This window comes from Chrysochloris asiatica, unplaced genomic scaffold, assembly GCF_000296735.1.
Source record: "Chrysochloris asiatica unplaced genomic scaffold, ChrAsi1.0 scaffold00314, whole genome shotgun sequence".
Classification (NCBI taxonomy): Eukaryota; Metazoa; Chordata; class Mammalia; order Afrosoricida; family Chrysochloridae; genus Chrysochloris; species Chrysochloris asiatica.
In genome coordinates this window covers 1395890-1415335 of record NW_006408832.1, presented here as the reverse complement: position 1 = coordinate 1415335, position 19446 = coordinate 1395890, and the positions used below count along the sequence as shown (strand labels likewise).

The window sequence follows — 19446 nt, the reverse complement described above, 5'->3', positions numbered from 1 at the left end:
GAATATTGAAAGTGCCATGGGCTGCCAAAAGAACCAACAGATTTGTGTTGGAAGAAGTGCAGCCAGAGTGCTCCTTAGAGGCCAAGATGGACAAATTTCATCTCTCATACTTCGGACATATTGTCAGGAGGGACTAGTTGCTAGAGAAGGATGTCATGCTGGGTAAGGTGGAGGGTCAGAGAAAAAAAGGAAGACCCCCAATGAAATGGATTGGCCAAGTAACGGCATAGATGGACCCAAGCGTGGCAACAGTGGTGAGGTTGGCCCAGGATCGGGCAATGTTTCTTTCTGCTGTGCATAAGATCACTATGAGTCGGTACTGACTCGATGGCACCTAACAACAACAACAACAATGATGCTGGTAGGTGAGAGGACATGCAGGCCTGTCTCAGGGGGCAAAGTCCCTGATGATGGGTTCACTGTGAGGGTCTCAAAGCCCTGGAGCAATGGCGTGACGGGCTCCGTTCAGTGGACTAACGGGGATGTGGAAGGGTGTGGGGAACCATGTCTTCAATGCAATAAAGGTGTCCCTGCTCCTTTTGTTTCCCCTAAACCAGCTGGACCCATGGAGGGTGTTGAAGAGAAGAAAAAGGGTTCCTGCTGTGCCAGAAACCTGAAGAAAAAGCGAAGGAATTTCCAGAACTGAAGATCAAGCACCTGAGAAAGACGTTTGTCCAAAAGACACTTCAAAAGGCAAAGAGGAAGAAAGGCCAGACAATCAAAGGGAAAAGTCCAGTATGATATCACAGGGATACGGGCAGCTGTACAGAGCTGAGAGTCCAATGGCTGGGATGGCAAAAAGGCAGGCACTCAACCCAAGCTGACAATCAACAGGGTCAGCAGCATCAATGTGTGAGTCCAAAGGTCCAAAAGGCATCGCAGCTTCTTCGCCTCCGCCAGCTCTTCACTGGCACCTTTGGTAAGCATGCTAAGGATTGTGGAACCATGCGGTGCATGGGGGTACCCAGAGCTAAAGTCAGTGATTGAACTCATCTACAAGCGTGGAAATGGCACAATCATAAGCCGAGAACTTGGTGACTGCTCCACCTCCTGGTAAGTGTGGTGCCGCCTGCAGGGAGGATCTGGTTTATGAGAGCTACACTGTTGGAAAACGTTTCAAAGAAGCCAATAACTTCCTGTGGCCTTTCAAATGCTCTTTTCCAGGCATTGTGTAGAAGGTGGAGATGCTGCAATGGGGAAGGCCAGATGAGCAGGCTTATTCAAAAGATGAACTAAGGTGCAAACGCGATTATTTTTGTACTCTGGTCAGCTAATCAAACAGTAACTGATTTCAAATTGGGAGAGAACATAAAAACAGAAAAGAATTTCCTGCTCATCCCCTATGGTGATCCCTGGGATAGAGGTGCGATCACTGCCTCGCTGTCCTCTCCTACTTCTCTCGGAAGGACAGAGGCTCAAGACTTCCATGGAACCTGGTGTCAAACCACAGACCCGGCCTCACCTCCCTGCAGGTCAGTACCTCGGACAGGGCAGGAGAGGTGCAAGTGCTGCTGAACCAGACGCATGCACCCGGCATCCATGAACTCAAACGCCGACAGGACCTCGCCCAGCTTCCCCTTGCAGGAACTGAAGGTCCTCAGGACTTCCGTAAAACCAGGGCAACCTGCAACAAGTGTGACAGGACAATCAGAGGCATCACCCCCAGCCCCAGCCCAGATGTCCCCGAGGAGAGAAGGACAGAGTCCCCAGCCCAGGCTACGGGTGTGGTGTGTGGACACCTGCCTGCCAGGTCTGGTGGAGAGTCCACAGCCTGCTCCTACCACAGGCAGCGCTGGGGTTTTGCTCTTCATGTCCTCAGAGTCTCAACGTCTAACCTAAAGATTGGAGATTCAACCCAGAGGCATCTCAGACAACACGCCAGCTACTGAAAACCCTATGGAGCCGTTAAGCTCTGCCACATATGGGATCCCGATCGTGGGAATCTACTCCTGGCAATAGGTTTGGTTTGGTTTTGATTCATGAATGTTCATCAAGCTTGCGCAAGGCAGCCGTGTCCTCAGACTCCTGGCCCGGGAACATCAGGGCACTAGTGAGGCTGAAGGAGTCCTGGTGTGGCGCTGTGGGTTAATGTGCCAGACTGTAAAGCCGTTTGAACTGCAAGGCTCACCAGCTGCTCCTTGGAAACCCTATGCAGGGTCGCTATGGGTTGGAACTGACTCGATGGCACTTCACAACAAGTGAGGCTGAAAGGAAACAAGGTCCATCTAGACAGAAGGAAGTGAGAGCCCCTGGGCACCAGGGAGGAGTGTCCCAGAGAGAGGACCAGCAAGTGCAGAGGCCGAGAGCTGATAGAGCTGGGCCAGGGACTGCTGCTGCCTGTTCACAGAAGCAGGAGAGGAGAGCCTGGCGGGGCTCTCGGAGTGGACTGTGGACTCTGTGTGTGGAGACAGCCTTTCAGACCGCTCCATGGTGCCTCCCAGAGGCAGCCAGATAGATGCATGTAGGCTCAGGGTGAGATCTGACAGGAAATGAACCATGAAGATGGAATGTGAACCCTCGATCTGGATGACTGGAGAGAGGAAAGGCAACTGTGAGCCCCTACCCCCGGGAACCAAGCGTTCTAGGTCGGGGGTGGGGGGGAACCACAGAGAGGCTGGGGATGAGGAGGGGAGCTGGGTTGAGAATGGACACACTCACAAGGCAGGGTTGTGCCAGAGGCTGACAGTGGAGGGCAACAGGGAGGGCATTATGGACCCTGGCAAGAGGAGGCTCTGTGGTTGGTGGAGAAGAGGGTAAAGGCTGAGTAAAGGGAGGGGAGAGGTCTTCCGTCCAGTGAAGGGGACTAGGATGTTTAGACCAATGTCCACTGAAAACAACAAGAATTGCTAGTTGAACAACAACAACAAAAAAAAAATGTCAAAATGAAAAGCATTGAAGAGTGTCAAGAGAGCAGAGACAGGACAGGCCCAGAGGCACTCCTGCCCGGATGGCATGTGGCATTTCCAAAAGATGCAGCCTTGGGCTTCCACAGGTTGTTCAAGGTGAGGAATTTACAGGAGACCCTCCCACAGGGCCTCTAGGTAAGAGTAAGCAGAAGAAACTGGGGTGGAGGGGGAGGATTTGGCAATGACATATCAGACAAGGGACTACTCTCTAACATTTATAGAAAATGCCAATACCTTAACAAGAAAAAGAAATAATCCAATTTAAAAAAGGACAAGGACATGAACAGATACTTCACCGAAGAAGACATTCGGGCAGTCAACAACCATGGAGCAAAGCTCACAATCATTAGCCATTAGAAATGCAAATCTGTTGGGAGCAGCCTTGGGAGTAGTTTAACCGAAGGATTGCAACTGAACAGTTGTGGTCCAGAAACTCGGGCTGCATCCAAGTCAAGCTGCCCCTGAGGAATTTGCAGGGCTGCCTCAGAGGACAGGGAACTTGAAAGGTCTTTCCTTGTACTTAGCTATGTCCTTTGGTTCAGCCTCCGCAACATTCTAGCTGCTCTAATCAGTGTTCTGGCTGCCACAAGTTACAGTGTTTCTGATTAAGTTCCACTTATTGCAGACTCCTTCAGTACAAGATGTTCTAGTACTCCTAACCCTCCTCCTAACCTCTCCTTGAGCTGTGTATAAATAAACTCACTGCACTTTGTCTGTGTCACAGTATCTCCATCAGAGTGCTGTGTCCCACCTGGTCTCAACTTAGTTCTTTTTTGTCTTGTGTCTTCCTTTGTTTTCTAATCTCCCGTCGCCCCTGTTGTGGTTGTTGTTAGGTGCCATTGAGTGGGTACCGACCCATAGCGACCTTATGCACAGCAGAACAAAACACTGCCTGATCCTGGGCCAACCTCACTACTGTTGCCACACTTGAGTCCATCAATGCTGCCACTTGGCCAATCGATCTCGTTGGGGGTCTTCCTCTTTTTCTCTGACTCTCCACCTTACCAAACATGATATCCTTCTCCAGCGACTGGTCCCTCCTGACAATATGTCCGAAGTATGAGAGATGAAGTTTGGCCATCTTGGTCTCCAAGGAGCACTCTGGCTGCACTTCTTCCAAAACAGATCTATTGGTTCTTTTGGCAGCCCATGGCACTTTCAATACTCTCCTCCAACACCATAACCCAAAAGCATCAATTCTTCTATGGTCTTCCTTATTCACTGTCCAGATTTCACATGGATATGAGGTTATTGAAAATACCATGGCTTGGGTCAGGTGCACCTTAATCCTCAAGCTGACATCTTTGCTCTTTAACACTTTAAAAAGGTCTTGGGCAGCAGATTTGCCTAATGCAATATGTCACTTGATTTCTTGACTGCTGCTTCCGTGAGTGTTGATAGTTGATCCAACAAGAATGAAGTCCTTGAAAACTTCAATCTTTTCTATTGATAAGAATGTTGTTTATTGGTCCAGTGGTGAAGATTTTTGTTTTCTTTACATTGAGATGTAATCCATACCAAAGGCTGTGCTCTTTGATCTTCATCACTAAATGTTTTAAGTCGTCTTCACTTTCAGCAAGCAAGGTTGTATCATCTGCAGGTTGTTAATGAGTCCTCCTCCAATCCTGATGCCATGTTTTTCTTCATAGAACCTAGCTTCTCAGATTATTTGCTCAGCATACAGGTTGACTAAGTATAGTGAAAGAATACAACCCTGTCGCACACCTTTCTTAATTTTAAACCACTTAATGTTCCCATGTTCTGTTCGTATAACTGCCTCCTCTTGGTCCAGGTACAGATTCCTCATGAGCACAATTAAATGTTCTGGAATACTCATACTTCTCAATGTTGTCCATAGGTTTTCATGATCCACACAATCGAAAGCCTTTGCATAGTCAATAAAGCACAGGTAAACATCTTTCTGATATTCTCTGCTTTCAGCCACGATCCATAGGACATCAGCAATGATATCCCTCGTTCCATGGCCTCTTCTGAATCTGGCTTGAACCTCTGGAAGTTCTCTATTAATGTATGATTGTAGCCACTTCTGTATTACCTTTAGCAAAACTTGACTCACATGGGATATCAAAGAGATTGTCTTCACATCAAGGATCAAGCCTATCCCCTTTGTACACAGGGTTGATAGAAACAAGCAACTTAGTCATTGGCTACCTAAAATGGGGGTGGGGGGCTATAAAGGCACAAAGTGGCTGGCTTACAAGTTTTCAAGAGGGAGTTTAGTTTCCGAGTGTGCAGAGAAAGACAGAATCCCGACTGAACCGTTTTCTTCATGTCTCGATGGGTCGGGAGAAAGGAGATGGTGAAGGAGTGGCCTGATTGAACAGTAAGTGGTCATCATACCAAATCGTGATTGTCACACTGTAAAGGTAGAGGTTGTCCAACAAAAAGGTGGCAGTAGTTAATCTGCATTCCAGGAACAGAGGGCCCTAGGACCAAGAAAGAAGAGCATGAGCTGAACGTGGGACCCTAACCAGAGAAGCAGCTACACCTAGAGGGAGGCAGAGGTGGTGGCATGGAGAGACTGAGCAGCTGAGGACTCTAGACTCGAGGAAAGAGAAAGGCTGTGTGTTGGTGGCCAGGAGACTGGCTTCCAGAACATGCCCTGTGGTTATTTAAACAATTACACATTCCTGTGCGTGTGTGTGTATGTGTGTGTGTTATACATGCACTAGAGGGCAGACATGCATTGACATGGGTAATGGGGCAGGCAATATACAACCATAGGGAGGTTAGCAGGAAAGATGGGGGTGGCGACAGTGGTTGGAGTGAATAGAGGTAAACGCTGTTAACGGCTGGTGCATGGAGGGGATTGCAACCATATAATGAAGCAAAGTATGTGATTGTTGAATGTAAAACTGATGACCTGCTCTGTAAACCTTTACTCAATTCATAATAAAATGATATATGATGGGGGGGGGGGGGGAAGGAAGGAAAACACTGAGTCACTGTACCCAAAAGTATTGGTCAACATTCAACCATTTCAAGAGGTTGCATACGATCAAGAATCAATGGTATTGAAAGTGCAGGTACTGATGAACAACAAGGCTCCATTCTGAAATGTTTCTATAAACTGAAGCAGCATTGAAAACCCTCACTCGTCTATACCAAAAAATCTGGAAGACTACTACCTGGTCAACCGATCAGAAGAGAGCCATATTTGTGCTCAGTCCAAAGAAAGATGACCCAACAGAATCCAGAAATCATTCAACAATATCATCTATAGCATATGCAAGTACAATTTTGCTGAAGATAATTTTAAAAACGGTTGCAGCAGTACATCAAGAGGGAGCGGCCAGAAATTTAAGCTGCATTTAGAAGACGATGTGGAGAAGAGGATGTTGACATCAAGTGCCAGCTGAAAGCACAGAATACCAGAAAGATGTTTACTTGTGTTGTACTGATTATACACAGGCGTTTGACTGTGCGGATCGTAAGAAGCTCTGGAGAGCATTGTGGAGAATAGGAACTCCACAACACTTACCTGTGCTCCTGAGGAGCCTGTACATAGATGAAGAGGTAGTCATCTGAAAACCCAAGGGGACACTGAATGTTTAAAGTCAGGAAAGGTGTGCATCATGGTTGTATCCTGTGCAAACTTACAACCTGTATGATGAGCAAATAATCTGAGAAGCTGGACTACGTGAAGAGCAACATGCATCAGGATTGGAGGAAGACTCATTAACAACCAGGAATATGCAGATGACACAACCTAACCTGGCTTGATGAAAGCTACGAAGACTTTAAGCATTTACTGACAAAGATCAAAGACTACAGTCTTCAGTATGGATTATAACTCAATGTACAGAAAACCAAAATTCTCACAAGTGGACCAACAGAAAACATGATAAACAGAAAAGACTGAAGCAGTCAAGGGTTTCATTTCACTTGGATCCAAAATCAATGCTCATGGAAGCAACAGTCAGGAAATCAACCAACCTACTGTACTACACAAATCTGCTGCAAAACACCTCTTTAAAGTGCTAAAGAGCAAAAAACGTCAATGTTAGGATTAAGGTGCACCTGACAGTTACCTCACATGTGTGACTGGACTCTGAACAAGGCCAAGAGTTCAAGTCCACTTCCATGTACAAGTCTTCTCAGGAGAAAGATGAAGCTCTCTACTCTAGCAAAGACTGCTTCAGCCTTGGAATCCCCACGCAGGCTCGCTGTGCATTGGAATCACATCAGGGCACTTAACGACAGCCACAGCATGTGTGTAAAGCTGGACAATGAGTGGAGAATTCTGAAGAAGACCTGAGGCCTCTGAATTATGGTGCTGGCGAAGAATACTGAATGAACTGAAAAACGAATAAACAAGTCTGTCCTGGAAACACAGTCCTAGCGCTTCCTAAAAGCAAGGAAGGCAAGACTGTGTCTCCCATACTTTGAACAAGATAGCAGGAGGGACCAGTTCCCAGAGAAAGTGGGTAAAGAAGGTGGTGATTGTGTACCAACTCAAAGCGACCCTGTATAAGGTTTCCGAAGCTGTCAATCTTTATGGAAGCAGACAGCCTCATCTTTCTCCCGAGAAGCAGCTGGTAGGTAGAGGGTCAGTGAAACGGAGGAAGACCCTCAACAAGAGGAACTAACACAGTAGCTGCATCAATGGGACTGAACAACTGTAAGGACAATCCAGACCAGGCAGTGTTCCATCTTGTTGGCTACAGGGTCCTGTGAGTCAGAACCAACTCTACGGCACCTAACAACGACAACAGAGGCATACTGGAAGGAAAGGCCTGGCCCGCGGCTTCTGGGAGATGAACCACTGAAAACATTCCGGAGCACAGTTCTCTGACACAGTGACCCAGCCACCGTGATGGTAACTGGCCTTTGAGTTACGTGACGCAGTGGGTTTGCGTTGGACTGCTAACCAGAAGGTCAGCAGTTTAAATCCGCCCACTGCTCCATGGGTGAAAGTAGAGACCTTCTGCTCCCATAAATGTCACACACAGCCTCAGAAATGCTGCACAGGGTCACTATGAGTTGGAGCCGACTTGAAGGCTCACAACAACAGCAACAAGAAACCTGTCACGTTGCTTCAAATCTCCTGGCCTATAAAACCGAGGGGAGTCCTGGTGTGGCGCTGTGGGTTAATGAGCCAGACTACAAAGCCGTTTCAACTGCGATGCTGGTGGTTCAAGCTCATCAGCGTCTCCTTGGAAGCCCTATACAGGGTCGCTATGGGTTGGAACCAACTTGACGGCACTGAACAACAACAACAATAGAGAGGAAAGGCTATACTAACCCTGCTCAGTCCAAGTGAAGCAGGCTGCCTAGTGGGAGGCCGAAGGAGCAGACAGAAGCGCCTATTCTCAGTCAGCCGTAAAAGGAAGCCGGGGAACTGGAGGGACGCGTTCTGAGATGGGAGACAGCAGCGGGGCTGCTTGCTGAGATAAAGGCTCAGGAGAGGTGGGCATGGCAGGCACAGAGATCCCCCAGAAAACATCACATCGGTGCCGTTGGCCTCATGCCAGATGCCACCATGTCCCTGACTCACCGTACAAGCTGCTTCCTAACAAAACGGGGTAGAAGGGGTGACTGAACCCTCCAGGCTGTTCCAGAATGAAGTAAGCTCTGGCCAGAGACAGAGAACATATCTGACTCCAAGTCAAGTCTTTGTGAACAAAAAGACCACTTCCTGGCCCCTGTGGAAGCAAAGTGGGAAGCCGGAAGGAATGGGAACGGGGCAGCAGAGCACCAGCTCAGAGTCCCGCAAACCTACCGAGGAAAGCCACGTTCACAGCCTTGGGCTTCGGCGGACACAGGATGGACACGGCCGTGATGACCCCCAGCGTGCCCTCTGACCCAATGAAGAGCTGCTTCAGGTCGTAGCCCGTGTTGTCCTTCCTCAGGGAGCTCAGACAGTCCAGGATGGAGCCGTCAGCAAGCACCTGGCAAGGGAAGGAGGGAAGGGGACGGTGTCTCAGATCCAGGGCTCCTGCCGTCTCAGCCCAGTCCCAGAGCACACAGACACCCCAGGTTTGATTCAGAAATGTTGCCAGGGTTCCCAATCAGGCTGCAGGAATGCTTCCTCGTGCCTCATCAGAGCCAAGTTCCCTATCCCACCTGCCACAGAAGGAAGCCCCTAAAATGAGGCAGATAGTTGGGGGACAGGGGCAGAGCCCCACAGTGCCCCCTGGACTCCTCGTCCTGCAAATAGCGGGGCTGTCGCCTGGTCTGGAGCCTGAGTCTCACCCACTGTTGCTTTTGTCAAAGACTTATGGATACAGCTGGTAAGGAGGGCAGGCTTAAGTGAAGTAGGAGCTGGCGCTCCGAAGATGGACGTAGCACGCGAGGGAAGTGGGCAGCCTGTCCACACCTGCTTCTGATCACTCTGCCCTCAGGAACCACCTGACCCCCTCATCACATGTCCATCTGGGCATGTTCGGTGTGGGCAGGGCCCAGGATGGATACCACGTATCTGGGAGGGAACCTGCTTTGTGAACAAATGTGGCCTTGGGCTGGCCTTCGTGTTCTGGTCCCCTAAGATCTGGGGGTGGTGATGATGCCCTGGGTGGGCACCAAGCGAGTGTCACAGTCTCCTGGGAGCCAGCACACATGCAGGACTCTGACAATAGGGCCTGAGAACACCCACTGAGGAGAGCTGCCCTGCCCTGGTGGCCCCCAAGGTGACTCAGGTCCTCGCTCCCACACCAAGCCCCTGGAGCCCAGGAGCTGCCCATGGACTGCAGCCAGGATGCCCCTGTCTGTCCCCTCCTCAGTGCCCAGTCCTTCATCCTTCAATGTCAGCTGGTCAGTACCTGGTGGAACCTGTGAGTCTGGCTGTACCTGGGTAGACACAATGTCCAGTGAGACCTGCCCAGGGTTCACAGCTGGGAGCCAAATCAGGACTGGCCCAACTCGAGGTCACTGACTACAGCATCGGTCCACAGGAGCCCAGGGAAGCTTCAAGGCTCAGAGAATGTGGGAGTGCCCGTCATGTAGCAGGTAAGGGAGAAATGGCAACAGGGACAGTCCAGGACCACACTCACCACTTCCAGGCCCAGGACAGTCCCGTGTAGAGAGCCGTATCGAAGGACACGCAGGCCACCCGCATTGGTAGCCACATTCCCCCCGATGTGGCAGCTGCCCTTGGCGCCCAGGTCCAGGGGCATGACAAAGTCACGGTCCTCCACGTACTGGCTCAGGTCCTCTAGGATGCACCCAGCCTGGCACACCAGGACCCCTGCAACAGCACCCAACCACTGTAGCTGCCTCCTGAGGCAAGGGGACCACCCGAGAGGGACCACCTGAGAGGGACCACCCTGGGACCCACTTAGGACACACGCCTCCCTGGGTCAGTGGACCCCTGCTGGGCCACCCCATCCTGGGGCCCCATGGTGCAGGCTCCAAGGAGAGTGATCACTTGAGGAACAGGGCAGGGGACCAGGGGGTAAGGTGCTGCGTGTTAATGATAACAGGGATGGAAGGACCAATGGTAGGTCAACAGTAGAGGAAAGAAGGCATGTCACACACACACAAACACACACACACCAAGCGGGCAGCTCTCAGGGCTCGCAGCAGCCCTACCACAGAGAGTTAGTTATCTGTCCACAGAGCCGCAGCTGAGAAGCGCTGCAGTACGAGGAAATAGCTTATGTGCTTGGAGTACAGATCCCACTCCCCAGAGCTGAGTGTGCCAGAAAATGCCACCATTAGCCCGTCCCCGCCCACTCCAAGCCCACAGCATGAACCACCCAATGACCAAGTGCAAAATACACACACGCACACCCCATCCAGAGCTGGGGTCTGGACCCCCACATCCCAGTGGCTCACCAGACACTCCGTGGAAGCTGACCACCTGGTTCAGGAGGGAGGTGGAGAGTATGATCTCGTCAAAGACAGGAACACTGCCACCCACCATGCTGGTGTTCCCCCCCTGCGGGGTCACTGCCAGCTTCCTGTCGTGGCAATACCTGGGAGAGTATAGAGGCGTCAGGGGGGTGCCCTCACAGGGCCACAGGGCCACAGGGCATTTCAGAGCAGTGACACTATTCTGTAAGACCATGTCCTGGTGAACACAACATCGCACATTTGTCAAAACCCACAGAATTCCGTCACGCACACAAAGAATGTAAACTATATCGTTGTTAAGTGCCAATTCACAGCGACCCTGTGTCCAACAGAGAGAAACAGCACCCAGTTCAGTGCCATCCTCACAATTCCTGCTATACTTCAACCCACTGCTGCTACAGTACCAATCCATCTCACTGGGGGCTCCCTCTTTTTCTCTGTCCCTCCATTTTGTCAACTATGATGTACTTCTTCAGAGACCGGTCCCTTCTGATAAAATGTCGAAAGCATGAGAGATGAAGTCTGGTCATCCTGGCTTCTAAGAAGCATTTTAGTTGTACTTCTTCCATTCCACTTTTTCTATGGGCAGCCCATGACACTTTCAGTATTCTCCTCCAACACCATAACTCAAACACATCAATTCTTCCACGGTCTTCCTTATTCACTGTCCACCTTTCACATGCATATGAGGTTCCATGGCTTGGGTGAGGTGCACTTTAGTCCTCAAAGTGACATCTTTGCTCTTGAACACTTGCAAGATGTTATTTATTGGTCCCGTTGTGAGAATTCTGTTTTCTTTACATTCAGATGCAACCCATACTATTGGAGTCCTGCTCCGACCGTGAGTTACTCGAGGGAGAGGCGGGGATCAGTGATCAGGTAAGGGACACATGCTGATGGCAAGTGACAAAGTTTATTAAAAAGTTCCAATCTTATATAGGGCAAATCTGCAAGTCATTGAGGTTTGGCTAGCGCATAAATTTCCTTTTCCCCGAAATGGCTCAGGTACATTCACCAGTAAGTTTCTAGTGCTGACGTTACTGTTGCTAGGCAAGTTTGGTTTCAAGGTATTCACGAGCCTTGGAAAGCTCTGGCTTCCCACACCATACTGAAGGCTATGATCTTTGATCTTCATCAGTAAGTATTTTAACTCCTCTTCACTTCCAGCAAGCAAGGTTGTATCATCTGCTTATCACACACTGTTAATGAGTCTTCCTCCAATCCTGATGCCACGTTCTTCATATAATCTAGTTTCTTAGATTATTTGCTCAACATACAGATTGAATAAGTATGTACAAAGAATACAACCCTGCCACAAACCTTTCCGAATTTTAAACCATTCAGTGTTTCCTTGTTCTGTTCGAACAATTGCCTCTTGGTCTATCTGCAGGTTCTTCAGGAGCACAATGGAGTGTTCTGAAATACTCATTCTCCACAATGTTGTCCATAGCTTGTCATGGTCCACACTATGTCATGGTCAATAAAGCACAGGTGAACATCTTTCTGGTATTCTCTGCTTTCAGCCAAGATACATCTGACATCAGCAATGATCTCTCTTGCTCCACATCCCCATCTGAATCCAGCTTGAACCTCTGGAAGTTCCCTGTCAATGTACTGTTGCAGTTGTTTTTGAATTGTCTTTAGCAAAATTTTACTTGCATGTGATATTAATGATATTGTCTGATGATTTCCGCATTCCGTTGGGTCACCTCTCTTTGGAATGGGCACAAATTTGGATCTCTTCCAATCGGTCAGCCAGATAGTTGTCTTCCAAATTTCTTGGCAGAGATGAGTGAGTGCCTCCTGTGCTGCCTCAATTACTTGAAAGATTTCAATTTTTATTCCATCAATTCCTAGTGCCTTGTTCTTTACCAATTCCTTCAATGCACCTTGGACTTCTTCCTTCAGTATCATTGGCTCTTGATCATATGCTACCTCTTGAAACGGTTGAACATTAACCATTTCCTTTTGGTACAGTGACTCTGTGTAGTCCTTCCATCTTCTCTTGATGCTTTCTGCATCATTCAATAATTTGCCCAGAGAATCCTTCAATAATTAAAGTCAAGTCTTGAATTTTTTCTTCAGTTCCCCCAGCTTGAGAAATGCTGAGCATGTTCTTCCTTTATGGTTTTCTAACTCCAGATCTTTGCATTTTTGGTTGTAATATTTGACTTTGTCTTCTCAAGCTTACCTTCGAAATTTTCTGTTCAGCTCTTGGACCTCCTCATTTCTTCCATTTGCTTTAGCACCTCTATGCTGGAGAGCAAGTTTCAGTGTCTCTTCTGACATCCATTTTGACATCAGATGGATCTTGGCTGAAAGCAGAGAATACCAGAAAGATGTTTCCCTGTGCTTTATTGACTACACAAAGGCTTTCAGTTGTGTGGATCATGACAAGCTATGGACAACATTGCGAAATATGAGTATTCCAGAACACTTAATTGTGCTTATCAGGAATCTGTACCTGGACCAAGAGGCAGTTGTTCGAAGAGAACATGGGAACACTGAATGGTTTAAAATTAAGAAAGGTGTGTGACAGGGTTGTATTCTTTCACCACACTGATTCAACCTGTATGCTGAGCAAATAGTACGAGAAGCTGGGTTCTATGAAGAAAAACGTGGCATCAGGATTGGAGGAAGACTCATTAACAACCTGAGATACGCAGATGATACAATCTTGCTTGCTGAAAGTGAAGAGGACTTAAAACATTTACTGATGAAGATTAAAGAGCACAGCCTTCAGAACCAATTGCATCGCAACGTAAAGAAAACAAAAATCCTCACCACTGGACCAATAAACAACATTCTTATCAACGGAGAAAAGATTGAAGTTGTCAAGGACTTCATTCTTGTTGGATAAACTATCAACACTCATGGGAAGCAAACAATGTACTGCATTAGGCAAATCTGCTGCACAAGACCTTTTTAAAAGTGTTGAAGAGCAAAGATGTAAGCTTGAAGATTAAGGTGCACCTGACCCAAGCCATGGTATTTTCAATAACCTCATATGCATGCGAAAGCTGGACAGAGAATAAGGAAGACCATAGAAGAATTGATACTTTTGAGTTATGGTGTTGGAGGAGAATATTGAAAGTGCCATGGGCTGCCAAAAGAACCAACAGATCTGTGTTGGAAAAAGTGCAACCAGAGTGCTCCTTGGAGGCCAGGATGGCCAAACTTCGTCTCTCATACTTCGGACATATTGTCAGGAGGGACCAGTCGCTGGAGAAGGACATCATATTTGGTAAGGTGGAGGGGTTAGAGAAAAAGATGAAGACCCCTAGCAAGATGGATTGGCCAAGTGGCAGCATCAATGGACTCAAGCGTGGCAACAACACTGAGATTGGTCCAGGACTTGGCAGTGTTTCTTTCTGTTGTGCATAGGGTAGCTATGAGTCGGTAACAACTCAATGGCACCTAACAACAACAACAACAATACGAGAAACAGTGTAATAACTGTACCGCAGGGACACAGGGCCCTAACTCTAGGAGAAACAGTGTAACAAATGTACCTCAGGGACACGGGGCCCTAACTATAGGAGAAACCGTGTCCAGGGTGAGGGACTGTGTAAAGATTGCCTGTGTTCTCTGTACAAGTTTTCTGTAAATCTAAAACTACTCTAAAATGTAAAATTAAGATAAATTAAATAAAAATAACCCATTGACACCAAGTTGACTGTGACTCACTCAGAGCGACCCTCCACAGGGTTTCGGAGACTGTGAAGCTCTACACAAGCAGACAGCCTCCTCTTTCTCCCACGGAGTAGCTGGTGAGTTTGAACTACCAACTTTGTGGTGAGCAGTCCAACATGTTACCTACAGCACCACCAGGGCTCCTTAAAATAAAAACGCTTATAAAGAAGACCCCAACAGAGAGATAGACCATTTAAACACATGCCCACTCGGGAAAGAGAGCAAACGCAAACCCACACGCTTCAGTGGTTCGTGGTTCTCTTTGTGGGGCAGGTTACCAGTCACCTTTATAGCTGTTAGGGTTTCTATGGTGTCAAAGGAGTCCTGGGGGGGGGGGGGCACTGTGGGATAAGCACTAGACCACAAGGTCACTTGAGCTACAAGGTTGGAGGTTCAAACTCACTAGTCGCTCCTTGGAAACCTGAGTTGCCATGAGTGTGAACCGACTCGACAGCACATCCAACAACAATGGTGTCAAAGGAGCCCTGGTGGCACCGTGGTTAAGGTGCTCCAGTGCTAACTGAAAGGTCAGCAGTTAGAGACTACAGGAAGAAAGACCTAGAGACCTGGTGTTGTGTAGATGGCAGCCGAGAAAACCTAGGACAGCTGCACTCTATCACATGGGATGGTGACAAATCAGAACTGACTCCATGGCACACACAACATGGTTTCCGAATTGTCTACGACAATCCAGGGAAAATGGTCTTGGAAAGAGAAGGCCCCCTACCCTGAGATACCCAGAGACTGAGAACATCTGCTGGGAGGGACTTGCTTTTAGTCAGCAGTGCCCCCTGTCTGCGTCCACACATATTGCTCTAAGACTAGAAACCATGGGATAGGCCACAGGGGCGGAGTGCAGTGGGCAGGGACGTACCTGAGGATCTGTGATACCTCCTCTGTCGTCTGGGGTTTCAGCAGCACCCTGCTACAGCCTGAGACAGAAAGGTCAGTCAGTCAGGAGATACGATGCACCCAGAGCGTCTCCTCGTCCACCCGCCCCCCACATCAGACGGCAGCATCCTCTCCAAAGGACGGCAGCCATGTGGCTGCTAAGTGTCTCAGTACAAGAGGCAAAGGTTCCCTGTGGTGGTAGGGATGAGCCGTGGCGCCGGTTCCAACTCATAGCAACCCTGTACAAGGTTTCCGAGGCTATAAATCTTTACGAGAGCAGAAAGCCTCATCTTTCTCCCATGGAATCGCTGGTAGTTTTGAACTACTGACCCTGAGGTTAGCAGCCCAGTTCGTAACCACTATGCTACCAGAGTACCAAAGGTTTCCTGTAGGCCCAGAAAAAGCAGAGAGCACTGGTGGGCAGACTGTAATATTCTGGAAGAAGGCTAAAGCCACAAGAAAGAAAGACTATGTGAGGGCTTGCCAGCGTTGAACCTACCGCAGATCTAAACAATACTGGTTATGAAGATATCATAAACTGACAGAAGATAAGATGGGAAAAGGCCAAGTGATCCAGTTCTAAGCATCATCTTTTGTTGTATTATGAAGACAATAAAATCTTGAGACTATGTTTGTTTGTTTGTTTTTAAAAAGTCTTTTAAACCAGGACTAATCATCAATGAAGGAGCTCTGGTAGCGTAGTGCTTACGAATTGGGCTGCAAACCTTAAGGTCAGCAGTTCGAAACTACCAGCCACTCTGTGGGAGAAAAATGAGGCTTTTTGCTCCTGTAAAGATTTACAGCCTCGGAAACCCTGTACAGGGTCACTATGGGTCGGAACCAACTCCACAGCACTTAACAACAACAACAATCATCAATGACCAGGGACAGAGGAGTGGCCATGGGGAAGGTACATATTCCAATCTGGCCATGAAAACTCTTTCCATCATGTGCTCTGATCACAATGTAATCCCTTCCAGAGGTGTGTCTCTGCCCACTTTCCTTGAAAGCAGTCAGGGTTCTGTGCCTGTTTTAGCTCCTACTATGAGAGAAAAGGAGTCCTGGGGTGGCGCTGTGGGCTAATGCATCTGACTGCAAAGCCGTTTGAACTGCAAGGTTGGTGGTTCAAGCTCACCAGCTGCTCCTTGGAAACCCTATACAGGGTCACTATGGGTCGGAACTGACTCGACGGCACTTCACAACAGCAACAAATGAGAGAGAAAGTTTGGTCATTTTGGCTTCTAAGGAACGTTCTGGCTGTACTTCTTCTAATACAGATTTATTGGTTCTTTTGGCATTCCATGGCACCTTCAATATTCTCCTCCAACACCATAACTCAAATGCATCTATTCTTCTATGGTCTTCCTTATTCACTGTCCAGCTTTCACATGCATATGAGGTTACTGAAAATACCAAGGCTTGGGTCAGGTGCATCTAAGTCCTCAAGCTGACATCTTTGCTCTTGAACATCTCAAAGAGGTCTCGTGCAGCAGATTTGCCTAATGCAGTACGTTGTTTGATTTCTTGACTGCTGCTTCCATGAGTGTTGATTGTGGATCCAAGCAAAATGAAGTCTTTGACAACTTGAGTCTTTTCTCCACTTATCATGATGTTATTTGCTGGTCCAGTGGTGAGGATTTTTGTTTTCTTTACATTGAGATGCAAGCCGTACTGAAGGCTGTGGTCTTTGATCTTCATCAGTAAGCACTTGAAGTCCTGTTCACTTTTAGTAAGCAAGGTTGTGTCATCTGCATATCGCAGGTTGTTAATGAGCCTCCTCCAATCCTGACGCCACGTTCTTCTTCATATCATCCAGTATACCATTCAGTGTCACCTTGTGCTGTCTGAATGACTGACTCTTGGTCTAGGTACAGGTTTGTCATGAGTACAACTAAGCGTTCCAGAAGACTCATTCTCCACAGTGTTATCCAAAGCTTGCATGATCCACAAAGCTGAAAGCATTTGCACAGTCAATAAAGCACAGGTAAACATCTTTTTGGTATTCTCCAATGTCAGCAATGATACCCCTCATTCCACGTCTTTGCTTGAATCCAGCTTGAACCTCTAGCGGTTCTGTGTCAGTGTAGTGCTGAATTATCGTTAGCAAAATTTTACTTGCCTATGATATTAATGATATTGTCCTATGGTTTCCCCATTCCGCTGGGTCACTTCTCCTTGGAATGAGCACAAATATGGATCTCTTCCCAGTTGGCCAGGTAACTATCTTCCAAATTTCTTGGCATAGGTAAGTGAGTGCCTCCAGTGCTGCATCAGTTTGTTGAAAGATTTCCATTTGTATTCCATCAATTCCCCTTGCCTTGTTCTTTGCAAATGCCTTCAGTGAACCTTGGACTTCTTCCTTCAGTACAATTGGCTCTTGATCATATGTTACCTCATGAAATGGTTGAACATCAACCATTTCTTTTTGGTACAGTGACTCTGAGTATTTCTTTCATCTTCTAGCAATCATTAAGATGAAATTAAGTATATGATTTGATTAATGTAAAACTGATGATCTGCTTTGTAAGCCTTCATTCAATTCACAATAAAAAGTTTAAGAAAAGGCAGCTATAGAAATGTAAAGATAGTCATTTTGTAGCAAGGAGGGGAGTGATTAACTTTGCAGTCTAGGAGCGGAGTCCCTGGGACCATCCAGGGAGAAGAGCAGAGAGCAGGACCCTACCCAGAGAAGCAGTGATGCCAGAGATGGAGGCAGGGATGATGACATGGAGAGATGGAGCAGCTGGGGACTTTAGACCCAGAGAAGGAGAGGGGCTGTGTGCTGACAACCAGGGGGCAGGCTTGTAGTATATACCCTTCGGTTGGTTGATGATGCATGGAGGGGATTGTAACCATGGCAATGAAACAATATATCATAGGATGAATGTAAAACTAATGTTCTCCCATGTAAACTATCACATAATTCACAGTAAAACATATTTTTTAAAAAAGGCAGCATTGGGTGAAACTGCTGCAAAGGACCTTTTTAATGCTGCAAAGCGAAGATGTTACCTTTAGGGTTAACATTATACATGGGGTCACTGAGCCAGAACAGACTCGACATCACCTAATATCAACAAGCCTCCAGAACCATGAAAGGACAGATGTGTTTTGTCTTAAACCACCTCGTTAGTGGTCACTAGCCAGGACAGCCCTAACAGACTACGACAGCGCTGTAAAGACACACACTTCACAGAATGGGAGTTGTACCCTGCATTACCAATAAACAAGTGTAGGGTTTCGTATTTTCTGAACAGTTTAAATCACCACAACACAGCTTTTCTTCCAAGGATAAGAAGGCCCACTTAGGAAACGCTCTTGAGCTACACCAAAGCACGGCGTTGAACTTGAGCTCGGCTCCCTTTGTTGTTCCTTACCTCTCCGCTGTCTCTCCCGAGCCCCCTCCCGACACAACATGCAAGGGGCAGGCAGCCGTGACCTACCTCGGACGGTTCTCAGCCAGTCCACGTTCACAGCCTCCAGCTCCTCGCTGCTGGTGATGACCCTGCCGGGGAGGATGCGCTCGAAGGCGGCCAGATCCTCATCGGACACCACCGCGAACGGCAATCGCTGCACTGGGTAGCGCTCCTGGGTCAGCATCACTTCGGCAGGGCGAGAGGAAACCGAGGAGCAGCCCCTGTGGGCAAGGAGGCTGGTCCCCCAGACTCCCCAAGAGCTGTGTGGCCACTTCGTCTGCCCGGTGGTAACCCCAGGCACGCACCAGGTTCTCAGCAGGGCACAGGAATGACCCTTCCGCCACCAGCCTGGAGCGACCCTAAAGACCCAGGCCGGCCACCTGGACAAGAGATGGGGCCCCATGGCTCTGCCCTAGAAAAACAAAACACGGGAACTACCAGTCAAGAACGCGATCCGGAGTCCAACCCAGAGGAAAGCGGATGCACCGTTGTGCCCCGGCCAACCCCACTTCTAGACTTCAGCAGACAGGATGCCACTCTGCAGGCCTGAGGCCTGGGAGGGTACAGAACACAGGTCGTGGATGGATGGGGGTGGGGTCCTAGAGGGGCCTTACTCTGGGGGCATCTGCTCTTGCCATGTGGTTGTCGGAACCACGTGTGAGAGAACCCTCTTCTAGGATGTAAGGTGAGCTGGTATTGACTAAACCACTCTCCGTCTGTTTGTC

General features: G+C 48.2%; 1 protein-coding gene across 1 annotated transcript in view; it reads right to left on the bottom strand.

The window, feature by feature from the left end:
* D2HGDH (D-2-hydroxyglutarate dehydrogenase) overlaps nucleotides 1-19124 on the bottom strand; it is a 43580-nt gene extending 24456 nt beyond the window's left edge. Inside the window, exons 1-6 of the mRNA XM_006875235.1 lie at nucleotides 18749-19124; nucleotides 15289-15346; nucleotides 10704-10843; nucleotides 9920-10113; nucleotides 8650-8818; nucleotides 1481-1624 (exon numbers count right to left, since the gene is read on the bottom strand). Of these exons, the coding sequence (XP_006875297.1) occupies nucleotides 1481-1624; nucleotides 8650-8818; nucleotides 9920-10113; nucleotides 10704-10843; nucleotides 15289-15346; nucleotides 18749-19124 (1081 nt within the window). The remainder of the gene's footprint in view (nucleotides 1-1480; nucleotides 1625-8649; nucleotides 8819-9919; nucleotides 10114-10703; nucleotides 10844-15288; nucleotides 15347-18748) is intronic.
* Between the last annotated feature and the right edge of the window lie 322 nt (nucleotides 19125-19446).